The sequence below is a fragment of the Chlorocebus sabaeus genome, chromosome 17, assembly GCF_047675955.1.
Source record: "Chlorocebus sabaeus isolate Y175 chromosome 17, mChlSab1.0.hap1, whole genome shotgun sequence".
In the NCBI taxonomy this organism is placed as follows: domain Eukaryota; kingdom Metazoa; phylum Chordata; class Mammalia; order Primates; family Cercopithecidae; genus Chlorocebus; species Chlorocebus sabaeus.
In genome coordinates this window covers 43,149,455-43,166,836 of record NC_132920.1, presented here as the reverse complement: position 1 = coordinate 43,166,836, position 17,382 = coordinate 43,149,455, and the positions used below count along the sequence as shown (strand labels likewise).

Below are 17,382 nucleotides of genomic sequence, written 5' to 3'. Positions count from 1 at the left end.
AAAAAATAAAAAGAAAAAAACCCAGAAAAACTTAGCTGCACATGGCAGCGTGCGCCTCTGTACCTGCAGTCCCAGCTAGTTGGGAGGCTGAAGTGGGAGGATCGCTTGAACCTGGGAGGGTGAAGTTGCACTGAGTCATGATCACGCCACAACATTCCAGCCTGGGCAACAGAGGGTGACCCTGTCTCAAAAGAAGAAGAAGAAAAAAAAAAAGCTGGGCATGGTGGCTCACGCCTGTAATCCTAGCACTTTGGGAGGCTGATGCGGGCAGATCCCAAGGTCAGGAGATCGAAACCATCCCGGCTAACACGGTGAAACCCCATCTGTACTAAAAAAAAAAAACAAAAAAAAACTATCCAGGTGTGGTGGCAGGCACCAGTAGTCCCAGCTACTTGGGAGGCTGAGGCAGGAGAACAGCATGAACCTGGGAGGCGGAGCTTGCAGTGAGCCGAGATTGGGCCACTGCACTCCAGCCTGGGCGACAGAGCAGACTCAGACTCCAAAAAAAAAAAAAAAAAAAAAAAAACCAGAAAGAAAAAATCCCCGGAAAGTCAGGTTTCCTGCATTCTGCCTTTCTAGGCAGGGCCAGAATAAGCTGCTGCCGGGTGGGCTGGGTGAAGAGCTAGTGAGTGTGCAACAAGCCTGGCCCTTGGGAGGCAGAGAAGAGACTCATCACACAGTTACCACAGGTCAAAGAGCAAAGCAGTGACAATACTGCCTGCCCTCAAGTCTGGGCCAGGGATTGGGCCACCGGGCCAACACCTCAGTAAAGTTTTTTTTTTTTTTTTTGAGATAGAGTGTCCCTCTGTTACCCAGGCTGGAGTGCAGTGGTGTGATCTTGGCTCACTGCAACCTCCACCTCCTGGGTTCAAGCAATTCTCCTGTCTCAGCCACCCAAGTAGCTGGTATTATAGGCATGCACCACCATGCCCAGATAATTTTGTATTTTTAGTAGAGACAGTATTTCTTGATATTGGTCAGGCTGGTCTCGAACTCCTGACCTCAGGTGATCCGCCCACCTTGGCCTCCCAAAGTGCTGGGATTATAGCTGTGAGCCACTGCACCTGGCTCAGGGGTTAGATCTTTACCTTGTCCTACTTTAAAAATCAGCGAGGCCAGGCACAGTGGCTCACATCTACAATCACAGCACTCTGGGAGGCCGAGATGGGAGGAATGCTTGAGTCCAGAGTTTGAGACCAGCCTGGCCAACATGTGGAGACCCTGTTGCTAAAAAATTTTCTTTTTTTGGTCGTGGGGGATGGAGTCTCTGTCACCCAGGCTGGAGTGCAGTGGTGCAATCTCGGCTCACTGCAACCTCCGCCTTCTGGATTCAAGCAATTCTCCTGCCTCAGCCTCCCGAATAAGAGGCTGGAACCACACCAGGCCCAAAAATTAAATTTTAAAAATTATTGGCTGGGTACAGTGGTTCATACCTGTAATCCTAGCACTTTGGGAGGCCAAGGTGGGTGGATCATTTGAGGTGAGGAGTTCAAGATCAGCCTGGCCATTATGGTGAAACCCCATCTCTGTTAAAAATAACAAAAATTAACCAGGCATGGTTGTGTGTGCCTGTAATCCCAGCTACTCGGGAAGCTGAGGCAGGGGAATCACTTGAACCCAGGAGGGAGAGGTTGCAGTGAGCCAAGATTCTGCCAGTGCACTCCAGCTTGGGTGATGGAGTGAGACTCTGTCGCAAACAAATAAAAAAGTATTTAAATAATTTTTTCTTTTTTAGACAGTCTCATTATGTTGCCTCGGTTAGTCTTGAACTCCTGGGTTCAAGCGATCCTCCAGCCTTCGTCTCCCAAAGTGCTGGGATTACGGGTGTAAGCCTCCACACCTGGTATACAAAAAATAAAATTTTAAAATTAGCCAGGTACAGTGGTGCATACCTATGGTCCCAACTATTCAGGAGGATCACTTGAGCCTGGGAGGTTGAGGCTGCAGTGAGTCATGATCACGCCACTGCACTCCAGCCTGGGCGACAAAGGGAGACCCTGTTCTAAAAAAGAAAGGTGGGGGGAAGGGCCAGGCATAGTAGTTCATGTCTGTAATCCCAGCACTTTGGGAGGTCAAAGAGGGTGGATCACTTGAGGTCAGGAGTTAGAGACCAGCCTGGCCAACATGGCGAAACCCCGTCTCTACTGAAAATACAAAAATTAGCTGAGTGTGGTGGTGGGCACCTGTAATTCCAGCTACTTGGGAGGCTGAAGCAGAGAATCACTTGAACCCAAGAAGCAGAGGTTGCAGTGAGCCAAGGTTGTGATACTGCACTCCAGCCTGGGCAACAGAGTGAGACTCTGTCTCAAAATAAAAGACCCAAAACAAAACAAAACAAAACAAAAATCAATGGAGCTCTGGGTACAGAAGTCAGGCCCCTAAGTGCTGTTAGTGATAGAATGGGGGAATCAGAGACTGGCCACCAAATCCTAGACAGTTCAGGGGGCAGCAAACAGATCCCTGCCCTGGGTGCCAGCCCTCCCACCTCACCCCCAGCCATCTTCTATGCTCAAAGTCCAGGACAAGACCTGCATCTAGAATGGAATCTCACTGCTCACCAGCCCCTTTATCAAGGGGAACATCAGTCCTGGAGACACGGAGGTGCAAGCTGGAACAAGATAGTATCATTTTCTCAAGACCTGGCGTCATCCTCAATAGCCAAAGGAGAGACAGATTCCATTCTGTTCCACTCTATGGCCTTGGCTGCCCTAACCTGATGGAGGGGGAGAGGCTGGAACCAGGCAATGAGGGGGCCCCTCACTCCCAGTTCGGCCCCCAAAGCTGCTGCCCTGGATGCAGGGAGGCTTCAGCAGTGTATCCCTCCTACCCACTGGGCCCGGCCTGGAAGTGTGAGGTAGAGTTGCAGTGTGGGTGCTCATAGGACATCTGGTGCGAGCACAGCGACTTGCTGTCATTCTTGCCTTCCAAGAAGCCACAGCTGCTTCCTATTTGCCTTTTAAGAATCTTGGTGGTGGTTAGGCCAGATGCAGTGGCTCCTGCCTGTAATCCCAACACTTTGGGAAGCCGAGGTGGGTGGATCAGTTCAGGAGTTCAAGACTATCCTGGCCAAGATGGTGACACCCCATCTCTACTAAAAATACAAAAAAATTAGCCTGGCATGGTGGCAGGCACCTGTAATCCCAGCTACTTGGGAGGCTAAGGCAAAAAATTGCTTGAACCCAGGAGGCCGACATTGAAGTGAGCGAAGATCGCACCACTGCACTCCAGCCTGGGCAACAGAGTGAGATTCCGTCTCAAAAAAAAAAAAAAAAAAAAAAAAAAAAAGGAATCTTGGTGGTGGTGACAGGTTAAGGCCAAGAAACCAAACCAGTTCGATATGACTCACAGTCAGTGCCAGGGGTTGGAGGAAGAGGCCCTGGCAGCTGTGACGAGTGGAAGTACCATGGATTTTCAATCTGAACACCAGTGTCTACGTCCCAGCTATACCACTCCTTAACAGCAGGACCTTGACTCCAAGCATATCACTTGATTCTAGCCTGTTTTCTCCTCTACACAATGAGGCTAACAGCACACCTCACAAGAGTGTGGTAAAAGTTAAAGCACTGTGAATACATACAATTGTCATCAATACTGTACCAACTTCCCTGATCCCTGCCTTCAGGACAAACTGGGAGGTGACTGAGCTTCCCACCCCTTCTCCCTAGAGGCCAGCCTCCCTGCTCCTCCCCCAGCCCTGAGGAATATGGTGTGACCAGGTGGTGTTGGGAGCCTGGTGTCCTCTCAATTGCACTCCAGGTACAGCTAGGAACATCAGAGTGATCAAGTGTGGTCATCAGAGAACAAGGTTCAAAACCAACAGGCAGGGCCAGGTGGAAGTAGGAGCAGGGGCGGGAGCTGGCCGGGCAAACACTGCACTTTACACAACAAATGGGAGGCCTTGGGAAGAGGAGCAGCAGGACAGAGGGAGGGAAAAAGGGCAGCCAGGCGCCCAGGACACAAGGGAGCGGCGTAAGGTCAGTGTACTGCCCTGGACCTCATCCTATGCCCATGCCTCCCCTCACCCCAAGACAACCCTGGGCCTTCCCCGCACTTGCTGCTCCCGAGAGTGGGTGGGTTTAGCCTCCCACTCCTCAGCCTGATGGGCTGGAAGTCAAGGAAAGAACACGAGGCTCCAGGGCACCTCCGAGGGCTGTAGAGGACTCAGAAATCAGAACCAGAACATTTTTACTCTTTGGGCCCTGGGGAGGGCCAGGCAGAGTGTAAGGTGTCCACAGGAGGGATGAGCAGAGAGCAGCCATGGGGGGCTGCAGTCTCAGTTCCCTGTGGAGGAGGATTGAGGTGAGGTGAGCTTGGGCTCCGGAAGGGCTCCAGTCCTGGTGCCCGGTTCTGACACCTGCCCCTCCTGAGTTCACACTGGAGTCCTCGCAGTCCTAAAACCACAAGGCCTGCCTGAACCCCGGGTCAGGAGAGAAACATTTGGGGAGGGGAAAGGCCGGCGTAGGCTACCCATGGCAGCTCTTGAGTTCTTCCTGGGGCTTGTGTCTTTCCTTGGAAGACGACGGCACAGCCAAGGCAAGGAGGGCCTGAAGCCTGCGGGGCCATCCTGGCCTGCCAGAGCTATGCCCCCGACTCCTCAGCTTCAAAATCAGAGGTCTCAGCACAGAGGACGCTGGGTGGGCTCAGAGCTCATCAGGGGGGCTGTGTGTTAGAGGGGATGCCTTCTGGATGCCCTCATCCTCCTCGGGGCTGGGGTCTCCCTCAAGGCCACCCAGCTCCTTCCTTTGTTTGCTGCTGCTACTCCTGCCGCCTGCTGCCTTGGCCCTGCTGCTCTTCTTCTTGGACTTCTTCCCTCCCAGGGAAGCTGTGTCTCCCTTCTTGCCAGACCACTGCTCTGCCAGGCAACCTAGGGTGTGGAGGAGAGAGACCCTCAACAGAAGTGCCTCAGGGCTGGGGTGCTGGGTGGAGCAATGAGCAGGGAGCCGTAGTAGCAACTAGGACTGTGCTTGACATCAGCCTCCCTGCCTCCTGCCTCTCGCTGTGGCCACCAGGCCTCTCTGGGGGCATCTGACTTGTCTGCTCATCATTCTGCACCTGGTTTCAGTGACTCTTACTTTCACCATGTCTTGCCAAGCAAGCCTTCCGAGGGCAGAGATCCTACAATGCCCTCTGGTGCCCTCTGTTTCTCCTCCTACCCACCGCCCCTGAGGGAGAGCAAACAAATCATCCAGAGCAAACTTCCTTTCCCAAACTCACTGGTGTCTTTTCCCTTCAGCACGTGGTTGGCGCAGAGGAATTCAGTCAGGTCTTCCTCCTGGTGGTTCCTGTACCAGTCCTCGATCACCTCCTCAAACTCTTCCACCAGCACGTCGCACTGTTAATCGTAACACCTCACGTTGGCAAAGCCCCAGCACCTTACTCACTCCTAGAGGAGCTCAGCTAAGCCTTGCAACCCACTGCAAGGTAGTGGCAGTGGTTCACCTAAGGAAACTGAGGCTAGAGAGGTGAAATGACGTGACCAAAGCCACCCTGGCCTGGGTGGCCCTCCTCAGAGCAGACCCAATCCCCACCGGCCCCTCACTGGGCACAGCAACCCTTCCAAGGGCTGAAGGGCCTGTACCTGCTTCTTGAGGTCAGCCACCTCTGCAGAAGTCTCGTTCCACAGCTCATAGGGGATGTCCATCACCACCTTGACCCCTTTGTGTACCAGGTTGTGTAATGTCTCAAAGGTCTCTGACATGCCCTGGAAGAAGCGACCAGACATGGGAGGCAGAGCTCCCTTCTCTCCCTCCTACCCTCCTCTCCCAGTGGTGCCTATGAACTCAGCTGTAAGACCAATGCCCAATGCCCTCTGAGGATCCTCATCCTTTTTTTTTTTTTTTTGAGAAGGAGTCTCACTCTGTCACCCAGGTTGGAGTGTCTCAGCTCACTGCAACCTCTGCCTCCCAGGTTCAAGTGATTTTCCTGCCTCAGCCTCCACGCCTCCATGCCCAGCTAATTTTTGTAGAGATGGGGTTTTGTCATGTTGGTCTCGAACTCCTGGCCTCAAGTGTTCCACTCGCCTCAGCCTCCCAAAGTGCTGGGATTACAGATGTGAGCCACTGCACCCGGCCTCATTCTTGACCTGACCTTCCTCTCCCCTTTTAGGCCTGCTTCCCACAACCCCTGCACATATACCCCTTGACCTGCCTCTGGACACCTCATCCTTTCAAAGAGACCTGTGGCTGCCCTCAGGCCTTTTGGCTTTACGCATGCTTTTCCAGGAAATAGGTTTGTCTTAGCTCTTTCCCCTCACTATGGCCGGACACACTCCCAAAGATCCACACCTGCTGTTCCATTCTTCCTGGGTTGTGTCTTTTCTCAATGGGAAAAAGGCACAGCCAAGGCAGGTAGACCTTTATTCTGTGAAAACTATCTCTGTTAGCTACCTAGGTCTTATCCAAAAATAGAACATACTATCCATTTCCTCTTTTTTCCCAGAGATAACTCATACAAATACCAACATCTAAATATATCCTCCCCCTAGCCCCTTTTTACACAAGCAGTGGTATAGCATACATACTATTTTGCACTTGCCCTTTTTACTTATACCTTGAAGGGCTGGGCGCAGTGACTCACACCTGTAATCCCAGCACTTTGAGAGGCCAAGGTGGGCTGATCACCTGAGGTCAAGAGTTTGAGACCTGCCTGGTCAGCATGGTGAAACCCCGTCTCTACTAAAAATACAAAAATTAGCTGGGCGTGGTGGTGGGTGCCTGCAATCCCAACTACTCAGGAGGCTGCGGTGGGAGAATCGCTTGAATCTGGAAGGTGGAGGCTGCAATGAGCTGAGATCCTGCACTCCAGCTTGGGCAACAGAGTGAGACTGTCTGCAAAACAAATAAAAACCTTGAAGATCCATTTAATTCAGTTCCTAAAGAGCCTCCCCATTCTTTGTTTCCAGCCACATGCTAGTCCACCAAATGGCCGGATCAACGTATTTAATCCTCTATTGGTGGAGTTAGATTGTTTCTCACTTTTTTTTTGGCTATGAAAAATAATACTTAAACACTTTTTATTAAAGCAAACACATATTTATTACTGAGTAGACTACAAAATTCATACAAATTTCTGCTGCTTGAGACTATACCCTTAGGTATCTCAGAAGTTTATGAATGGTATCCTTTGCTAGAAGGAAACTTAGGTAGAAAAATGTGGGTGGCAACTATCTTACCCTGTGCCAGGCACTGAAGATGTAGAGAGGAAGCAGTATGGGCCTTGTTGTAAGCAGCTCATTCTCCAGAGAGAGAAGCACTCATGCACATACTGAGTACATGAGATGTCACACAGGCACCCCAGTGGGGTTGTGGGAGGTACTGTGTGGGCCCAGAGATGGGACTGGGCAGTCACTCACCCCAGGTGTCCTCTGATATCTCACCTAAACCCCCACCTTTCTGCACATCCTGGATCTTGCTGAGTTCTCCCTCTCTAGTGTCTTTAGGTTACCATGGGGGCAGCAACTGTGCAGCATTTCTGCCTGTGTCTGAGATTGAAGCAGGACCCTCATGGACAGGCCTAGATCCTCATGCATGTGCCTGAAAAGTCAGGCCACTCAGGAGGGGAGGAGGGCAAACGGCAATCAAAGAATGGGAAGAGGCAAGGAGGGAAGCTCCCGGTGGTGATCTTCAAATCACACTCACACCAGCAGACACACTAAGATACATGCAGCCTGGCCCCAGAGCAGAGGAAGGACAATCCCAAATCCAACCTTGGCAAATCGGTTGCTGCCAGTCCTCTCCTTGTGCAGGCTATAATCCAGGAGCCTCTTGCAAATGGTCTCAGTGACTTCGATTAACCGCAAGTCCCTGCCAAGATAGCAGGACGAGAGGAAATGAGTTCCCCTCCTAGCCCCAGTGGGTTAGTGGTCTGTCCCTCCAGCCCTGTGCCCCAACACCTGCACATCTCACCAACAGGAAGTGAGTCAGACCTGGAAGGAAGATAGGTCATCTGGTCTGGGGGATCTGAAATGCTGGAACACAGACCAGAGAGACAAAATTTTAACAGCTCTAAGGGAAGGAATTTTTTATAAAGCTAAATATGATTCAGTATTTAGATTTTCTGATAAAGCAAAATATATTAAATTTTGATGGTAAAATATTCTCTTTGAAGGGATGATCATAGCTGACAGAATTGGGTTTTTAAAAAATATATTTATACTTGGCAAAAAAAAAAGTTGGTAATCCCATTACTAACGTTTTTAAAAAATTGCACTGCGGCTGGGTGTGGTGGCTAACACCTGTAATCCCAGCACTTTGGGAGGCCAAGGCAGGCGGATCATCTGAGGTCGAGTTCGAGACCAGCCTGACCAACATGGTGAAACTCCATCTTTACTAAAAAAATACAGAAAATTAGCTGGGTGTGGTGGCACATGCCTGTAATCCCAGCTACCTGGGAGGCTGAGGCAGGAAAATCTCTTGAACCTGGGAGGCAGAGGTTGCGGTGAGCCAAGATCATGCCATTGCACTCCAGCCTGGGCAACAAGAGTGAAACTCCATCTCAAAAAAAAACTTGAAATGGTCTGTGAAATCCAAGCGTCTGAGAATCAATGATATAGTCCAACCGTCTTGCTTTTAGAGATGAGAAATCTACTGAAGTATAAAGAAGTTAAGAGATTTATGCAGGTCATCCAATTAGTTGGGGACAAAACCAGTGGGCAAACTCAGGTCTTGGTTACAACTAATGCCCTTGTAGGGGGTTTGCCTAGTTAGGAGAAGGGAACTCTAAGCCCCTGAAGCCTCCAGCACCAATGCAGGCCAGGCCAGTGAGTCCCCATTCACTTACGACTTGGTGTATTTGACTCCAGAGGTCTTCTGGTCCAGGATGCCATAGCCCGTGCCAATCACCTCCTTCGTCTTGCCGGTTTCCTCAAAGGCTGACTTCAGCTCCACAGCAACATATTTACACACTGGGGGAGGGAGGTAGCACAGCCCACTGAGTGCACATGAGTCTAACGGGAGGCCAGCTCCCAGCAAAACAGATCCAGGTGGGCATCCTTTCCTAGACTGGAGGACCAAAATCAACACTCAAGGCAGGGAAGGAGTTAGAACCTGTGGAGGCTAAAGCAACTCCATCTTGGATGCTAATATGCCACTTTGACTTCTGATTAACCCCAGTTCTAGGAATGCCTCTAGGATTTCTATTTTATCTACTGTTTCTTGTGTAAGAGCATGTACTTACTGCAAATCCTGCCCTTAAGCAATTGTTCTTCGTATCCCTTTTTTTTCAAGATGGAGTTTTGCTCTTGTTGCCCAGGCTAGAGTACAATGGTGACATCTCAGCTCCTGGGTTCAAGCGGTTCTCCTGCCTCAGCCTCCCAAGTAGCTGGGATTACAGGCATGCACCATCACGCCCGGCTAATTTTGTACTTTTAGTAGAGACAGGGTTTCATCTTGTTGGATAGACTGGTCTCGAACACCTGACCTCAAGCGATCCACCCACCTCGGCCTTGCAAAGTGCTGGGATTACAGGCATGAGCCACCACGCCAGGGCCTATCATTTTACTTTCTAAAATTGCATACATACAGAAAAGCTGAAAGAATACAATGAATACCTTCCACTTGTATTCAACAGTTGTTAATAGTTTGCCACATTCTGTCTCCAATATATAATATCTCAACAATATATACATTATTTTTGCTACATCATCTTGAGAGTAAATGGCAAACATGACCTTTTGCCGTAAATATATCATCACGTATCTCCTGAAAGCAAGGACCTTCTCCTACATAACCAAAGAACAATTATGACACTTGGAAAATTAACAATTCCAACATCACCAAGTAGTTCATATTCAGATTTCCTTAATTGTCCCCAAAATGTCTTTTATAGTTGTTATATTACTTGATTTCATATGTGTTCCAACATCAGCTCTCTATTTCTACCAAGTTAATTTGCTCCATGCCCTCCAGGGAGTTCTTGTTCCTACTGTCTCTGCACATTTATTTCCTCATTTCCTCTTACCCTTCCTCAAATAGGTATTAGGCAACTCCTATGTGTCAGCCTGGGGATACAGAGATGAAAACAAGGTCCCCCCCCTTCCAGATACTCAGTCTAATGGAGCAGATAAAGGTGTAGACAAATAACTACCACTGTGTAAGGAGTGCTACAGTGCTACCACCGAGGGTGTGAAGTGCCTGAAGCCCTAGGAAAATACTTAATGCCTTCTAAGGGCTTCTCTGCCCATCCTGCCCACCTCACATTATAAGCCTCTCCCCCAGGAAGCCATTCTGCACTAATGCCAATTGCTCTAGATTTCACTCTGGGCCTCTGCAGGATCCATCCCTAAGGACCCTTGGTCATTTCATGTGTCTCTCCACAAAGACCACAAGGGTCCCCAAAATGTGCATTATGTATTAGATTTTTTTCTGTATTTCCTTAGCCTGTGACTTGATATATGTTGGATGCTTGATAAATCTTGTTGATAGAGACCGTCTTCTGATGCCCCTGAATGGAATACCAGTCTGCAGGCTAAATGCCATCAGCAGTTTTAACACTGAGAGCACAGTCTGGTAGAATACCAATTTACCACAAGAATAAATACATCCCCTGGAGGCCTGCTTGGTGAAATTCACTGATGGCTTGGAGAATTTGCAACACATAAAAATTCCAAGTAATAAGCTGGTGATCTTCAAATCTGCAATGAATTGGGGATGTCCCACCTCCCCAGCTCTCCATCCAGGACCGTCTGGGCTCCCTCACCTCTTCTGTCCCGTACTCTGTACAGGCGCATCATTTTTCTGGCACCACTTGTCCCTCCTCCCACGCCCTCCCCAGGAGTGGGGAAAGGGGAGGTTTGGAACATCCTTTCTCTCTTATACCCATCAAACACAACTTTGCTTTCCAGCTCTTCCAAACATTACCTCTTTAAGACCTCCTCTGGGGATCCCACCCAGAACCAGACTCGGAGGAGACTCATGGCACAGACCCCAGACCCTCACTGACATCCACCCACTCTTTTTTTCTGGGCAGGTTCTCCTTCCTCTGTGCCGAGGCCTGTTCCACTCAGGCTACTGAGCCAGGAGGCAGGCTTGGTGGGCTAGACACAGTCAGCATTTAATAACAAAGGTGTAATAACAATAAATACAAACAAATACAATATTAAGATGAACCTAATGGTTGGAGTTTGCCAAGCCATCCTGTGACTGCAAATCCCTTTTCAATTAATCTTCACCAGTTACTAAATGAGGTTAGGCTAGAATGATCTCTAAGATCCTGGGCATCTCTATGCTTCTGTGAGTACGTGAATGTTGCCTAAGGAGAATAAATGTGAGCTTCTTAGATTATCAGAATAATAAGAGGGACAGCATGGGCTCTTTGATATCAGAAGAAGATAGAATACAGGCCGGGTGTAGTGGCTCACGCCTGTAATCCCAGCACTTTGGAAGGTTGAGGCGGGAGGATCACCTGAGGTCAGGAGTTCAAGACCAACCTCGCCAACATGGTGAAATCTCATCTCTACAAAAATACAAAAATTATCCGGGCATGGCCGGGTGCGGTGGCTCACGCCTGTAATCCCAGCACTTTGGGAGGCCGAGATGGGCAGATCACAAGGTCAGGAGATCGAGACCATCCTGGCTAACATGGTGAAACCCCATCTCTACTAAAAATACAAAAAAATTAGCCGGGCGTGGTGGTGGGCGCCTGTAGTCCCAGCTACTGTAGTCCCAGCTGAGGCAGAAGAATAGCCTGAACTCAGGAGGAGGAGCTTGCAGTGAGCCGACCACTGCACTCCAGCCTGGGCAACAGAGCGAGACTCTTTTCACTGCACTCCAGCCTGGGCGACAGAGGGAGACTCCGTCTCTTTTAAAAAAAAAAAAAAAAAAAAATTACCCGGGCATGATGGCAGGTGCCTGTAATCCCAGCTACTCGGGAAGTCGAGGGAGGAGAATCGCTTGAATCCTGGAGGCAAAGGTTGCAGTGAGCCTAGGTTGCGCCACTGCACTCCAGCCTGGGCAACAGAGCAAGACTCCGTCTCAATAATAATAATAATAATAATAATAATAATAATAATAATGAAGAAGGAGGAAGAAGGAGGGAGGAGGAGGGAGGAGGAGGAGGAGGGAGAAGGAGGAGGGAGAAGGAGGAGGGAGAAGGAGGAGGGAGAAGGAGGAGGGAGAAGGAGGAGGGAGAAGGAGGAGGGAGAAGGAGGAGGGAGAAGGAGGAGGGAGAAGGAGGAGGAGACGAGGACGACGAAGGAAGAAGAAAGAAGGAAGAAGAAGGAAGAAGAAGAAGAAAGAAGAAGAAAGGAGAAAGGAGAAAGGAGAAAGAAGAAAGAAGAAAGAAGAAAGAAGAAAGAAGAAAGAAGAAAGAAGAAGAAGAAGACGACGATGACGAAGACGAAGACAGAAAACAAAGAAAAAAGGAAATGAAACCCTGAAAAGCTATCAGCAGGGCTGGGCGCAGTGGCTCAAGCCTGTAATTCCAGCATTTTGGGAAGCTGAGGTGGGCGGATCACCCGAGGTCACGAATTCAAGACCAGCCTGGCCAACATGGTGAAAACCCGTCTCTACTAAAAATAGCCGGGAGTGGTAGCACACACCTGTAGTCCCACCTACTCGGGAGGCTGAGGTAGAAGAGTCCTTGAACCCGGAGACAGAGGTTGCAGTGAGTCAAGGTCGCACCACTGCACTCCAGACTGGGCGACAGAGCAAGACCCCATCTCAAAAAAAAAAAAAAAAAAAAAAGCCGGGCACAGTGGCTCACGCCTGTAATCCCAGCACTTTGGAGCCGAAGTGGGCGGATCACGAGGTCAGGAGATCGAGACCATCCTGGCTAACATGGTGAAACACTGTGTCTACCCAAAAAAAAAAAAAAAAAAAAAAAAAAAAAAAAATTAGCCAGGCATTGTGGCAGGTGCCTATAGTCCCAGCTACTCAGCAGGAGAATGGAGTGAACCCAGGAGGCGGAGGTTGCAGTGAGTTGAGATCGCATCACTGCACCCCAGCCTGGGCAACAGATGGAGACTCCCACTCAAAAAACAAAAAACAAGGCCGGGCGCGGTGGCTCAAGCCTGTAATCCCAGCACTTTGGGAGGCCGAGGCGGGCGGATCACAAGGTCAGGAGATCGAGACCATCCTGGCTAACACGGTGAAACCCCGTCTCTACTAAAAAATACAAAAAACTAGCCGGGCGAGGTGGCGGGCGCCTGTAGTCCCAGCTACTCAGGAGGCTGAGGCAGGAGAATGGCGTAAACCCAGGAGGCGGAGCTTGCAGTGAGCCGAGATCCGGCCACTGCACTCCAGCCTGGGCGACAGAGCGAGACTCTGCCTTAAAAAAAAAAAAAAAAAAAAAAAAAAAAAAAAAAAAAAACAAAGAAAAAAAAAAACTAAAAAATAGAAAAAAAAATTAGCCGGGCGCAGTGGCGGGCGCCTGTAGTCCCAGCTACTCGGGAGGCTGAGTAGGAGAATGGCGGGAACCCGGGAGGCGGAGCTTGCAGTGAGCCGAGATTGCGCCACTGCACTCCAGCCTGGGCAACAGCGAGACTCTGTCTGTCTCAAAAAAAAAAACAAAAACAAAAACAAAAAAGGCCGGGTGCGTTGGCTAATGCCTGTAATCCCAAAACTTTAGGAGGCCGAGGCGGGCGGATCACCGGAGGATCTGGTGAGCCGAGATAGCGCCATTGCACCCCAGCCTGGGCAACAAGAGCGAAACTCATCCCCCCCACACACACACACAAAAAAGGTTATCAGGACTAGAGGAAGAGTGAAACGGCGGCCTGAAGCAGAAGCTCACACCTGTAAGCCCAGCACTTTGGGAGCCCAAGGCGGGCTGATCACTTGAGGTCAGGAGTTCGAGACCAGCCAGTATGGTGAAACCCCATCTCTACTAAAAATACAAAAATTAGCTGCGCATGGTGGCATGCGCCTGTAATCCCAGCTACTCAGGAGGCTGAGACAGGAAAATCATTTGAACCTGGGAGGCAGAGGTTGCAGTGAGCCGAGATCACACTATTGCATTCCAGCCTGGGTAACAGAGCGATACGCCGTCTCAAAAAAAAAAAAAAGAAATAAAAAAAGAAAAGAAAGGGGGAAGGCACAGGCTTGAACTCATACTTGGTGCCCCACCAGTGAAGTCGGCTTATCTCTAAAGCATCGCCTTTTAATCTCTCTAATGGAAGGATTCTGTGTCCCAAACTTACCCCAAACCCACTTTCCAGTGTTTAGGGAACATCTGGCCTGATGTAGGCTTTCAATTCAGATGAGAGGTTCACAGCCAACTTTCTGGGGGCCCTAGGGTTACGGGGCTGGGAAGGCAGGCATGACTGTAAGGTCTGAGGAGAAAACTGATGGACGGAGGGGAGGAAAAAGAAATAGATCCTTTATAGCTGGCTCGCTGGTAGCTCCCTCCCTGTAGTTCTTCAACGCCTACGTCCTTGGGACTCACCTTTTCTCCATACTCCTAAAATCTTCTTTCAAGTTCCCCATAGGCTCTACTGTTCTCCCAAAGGCCCCCTCAGACCCAGATCCTCCTCCTCACACCTCCACAGTACTCCACTTAATCTTATGTATTCTCAAAACATTAATTGAGTGCCTACCGGATACTGTGTGAATGCGTATCTAAGACAAAGTCCCTGCCTTCGAGGAGCTGTTAGTGGGTGCAACAGACAACCACACAGATTGGGTTACAGTGAGGTCACAAACGGGAAAGTCTTAGGTTCTTTTCCCCCAAGACGAGTCATCTGGAGCTTTTCAGTTCCTCAAACTCGTTCTTGGCTTCTCAGCCGGCAGGCCTCTGCCTCTGTAGTTTCCTCTGAATGAGCCCCTCTCCACTTCTCTTCATCCGGCTAACTCCTAATGCCTCTTCGTGCTTCCTGTATGAAGCCCTCTCTGACTCCCCTCTGCACACAGCCCTCGCCCACCCCCTCCCCCCCTCCAGGCTAGACCAGATGCTCCTCGCCTGGCCCCTAAAAGGAAGCTCTGTACCTCCCCTATCATGGCATCTCCTACTCTGAATTATCACTGCTTGTTTCTACCAATGTGTGAACTCCAGGGGTACCAGGACCAGACCTCCAGTCCGCCGCAGCGTCCCAGCGCACAGTACGTTCAAGGAACTAAGAGACCCTGCAGACCTCGGAACCTTGCAGCCCCCGACGCTGCTCCGCAAGGGCCGCCCCTGGAGCCAGCCCCTCCGGCAGGATACGCCCCACGGGCCCCGCCTCCTCACCTTCGCATTTGCTGGGCAGGCGAACCCAGTCGTTCTCGTCAGCTCCGGCCTGGCTCGGGCCCAGCTCCGGGGCAGGCAGCAGCAGCAGCAGTAGCAGCAAGGGAGGAAGCAGAAGACAGCGCGACGCGGGCTCAGGCAACAACTCCATGGCCCAGCCGGGCCCGACCCGAACGGACCGGGCGGCACCTCCTCCCGCGGCGCGCGCGGAGCAGCTTCCCCGCGCCGCTTCCGGGGCTGCACACGTGCCTCCGCGTAACCACGACAACAGCCAGCCTCCCGCCCGCCCTCCTCTCGCAGCCGCAGCCCGCCTTCAAAGCAGACCAAAGCTGGCGGACGCCGCAGCCAATAGACTTTCTGGGGTTTGCCCCCTAACGAATGGGAGGACTACCGTTGTATGGCCTTGGCCAGTAAGAGAGCAGATGGTGCCCTCAGAGACCTATGGCAACGTCCTTTCCCACCCCCTAACGGAGGCTCTGGGAGAGGATGCAGGACCAGGACCCGGGGAGAAGCAGCCTGTGTCTGGGCCTGAGTGGCACGCATTGAGGCGCGCAGGTGCTGGAAGTTGTCGGGAAGGCCGGCTTCGCGGCTTTCTCCGCCTCTTCGAACGTCACTTCCCTCCTGGGTTCCTAATGCCGCAAGTCCTTACTGAACACCTGTTTTTAAATGTTATTATTATTGGTGTTGTGGTTGTTATAGCCAGGCACTCTTGTAGGCGCTTAGGGTGCGAGCAGGAGGACTCAGACTGTCCCCAGCCTTCAAGATTTGTCCTAGTGAGAACTAGAACAAATGACTTCCTCTCTGAGTCTGTTTCTATTTGTATGACAAAGTGATTCTTCTAGCTGCTGTATGAGCTTGCCTGTTGTTGGGAAGCTCAAATAGGTTAATAGAATTACAATTTACCGAGCAGACTGTAAAAAGTTCAGGCATTAATTTTCTTTTTGTATGTAATCCCAGCCCCTTTTACTGCCCTATTATTTATTTCTTGATTCTGCCCTCTCAGAAGGCAGGAATTTGGCCGATTAACGATTGTCTCTCCCTTCCGTTTCCTCAGCAACAACAGGGTGCCTGGCACAAGGAGATACTCGGTAAATCTCCCATCGGCTGTGTCATTAAGAGGAACACTTAATGGCTCACGCCTGTAATTCTAGCACTTTGGAAGGCCCAGGCGGGAGGATCACTTGAGCCCAGGAGTTAGAGACCAGTCTGGGCAACAGGGTGAGACCCTGTCTCAAAAAAGAAGAAGAAGAAAAAAAAAAGCCCAGGTGCCCTGGCTTACGTCTGTAATCCCAGCATTTTGGGAGGCCAAGATGGGAGAACTGCTTGAGGCCTGGAGTTCGAGACCAGCCTGGTCAACACAGCAAGACCCCATCACAAAAATAAATAAATCAACCAAAATAAAAAATAAAGAGGAGGCCGGGCTCGGTGGCTCATGCCTATAATTCCAGTACTTTGGGAGGCCAAGGCAGGCGGATCACGAGGTCAGGAGTTCAAGACCACCCTGGCCAAGATGCTGAAACCCCCTCCCTACTAAAGATACAAAAAATTAGCCGGGCGTAGTGGCGCCAGCCTATAATCCCAGCTACTCGGGAGACGGAGGCAAAAGAATTACTTGAACCTGGGAGGCGGAGGTTGCAATGAGCCAAGATCACGCCATTGTACTCCAGCCTGGGCGACAGGGTGAGACTCTGTCTCAAAAATAATAAAGGCTGGCACGGTGGTTCATGCCTGTAGTCCCAGCACTTTGGGAGGCCAAGGCAGGTGGATCGCAAGGTCAGGAATTGGAGACCAGCCTGGCCTATATGGTGAAACCCCCTCTCTACTAAAAATACAAAAAAATTAGCTGTGTTGGTGGGCGCCTGTAGTCCCAGTTACTTGGGAGACTGAGGTGGGAGAATCGCTTGAACCCTAGAGGTGGAGGTTGCAGTGAACTGAGATTGCGCCACTGCACTCCAGTCCAGTGACAGAGCGAGACTCCATCTCAAAAAATAAAAATAAAAATAGGCCAGGCGCGGTGGCTCACGCCTGTAATCCCAGCACTTGGGAGGCCAAGGCGGGCGGATCATGAGGTGAGATCAAGACCATCCTGGCTAACACGGGGAAACCCCGTCTCTGCTAAACAAAATACAAAAATTAGGCGGGCGTGGTGGTGGGTGCCTGTAGTCCCAGCTACTCGGGAGGCTGCGGCAGGAGAATGGTGTGAACCCGAGAGGCGGAGCTTGCAGT

The 17,382-nt window shown here is 50.6% G+C and overlaps 1 protein-coding gene across 1 annotated transcript; it reads right to left on the bottom strand.

Annotated features, from left to right (window-relative positions):
• Positions 1 to 4,168: 4,168 nt before the first annotated feature.
• CNPY3 (canopy FGF signaling regulator 3) lies at positions 4,169 to 15,414 on the bottom strand. The gene is made up of 6 exons (XM_007972536.3): positions 15,160 to 15,414; positions 8,779 to 8,902; positions 7,706 to 7,802; positions 5,579 to 5,701; positions 5,215 to 5,332; positions 4,169 to 4,864 (listed from the first exon to the last, which is right to left on the bottom strand). The coding sequence occupies exons 1-6, from the start codon at positions 15,305 to 15,307 to the stop codon at positions 4,641 to 4,643; spliced, it is 834 nt and encodes a 277-aa protein (XP_007970727.1). The 5' UTR covers positions 15,308 to 15,414; the 3' UTR covers positions 4,169 to 4,640.
• Between the last annotated feature and the right edge of the window lie 1,968 nt (positions 15,415 to 17,382).

Bases quoted from the DNA above. Each gene is read 5' to 3' on its own strand.
- CNPY3 (XM_007972536.3), bottom strand. From the start codon at position 15,307: ATGGAGTTGTTGCCTGAGCCCGCGTCGCGCTGTCTTCTGCTTCCTCCC. The intron at 8,903-15,159 runs GTGAGGAGGCGG...TCCCTCCCCCAG, and splicing joins CCTGCCCAGCAAATGCGAAG to TGTGTAAATATGTTGCTGTG. The intron at 4,865-5,214 runs GTGAGTTTGGGA...TCCACACCCTAG, and splicing joins GCTGAAGGGAAAAGACACCA to GTTGCCTGGCAGAGCAGTGG.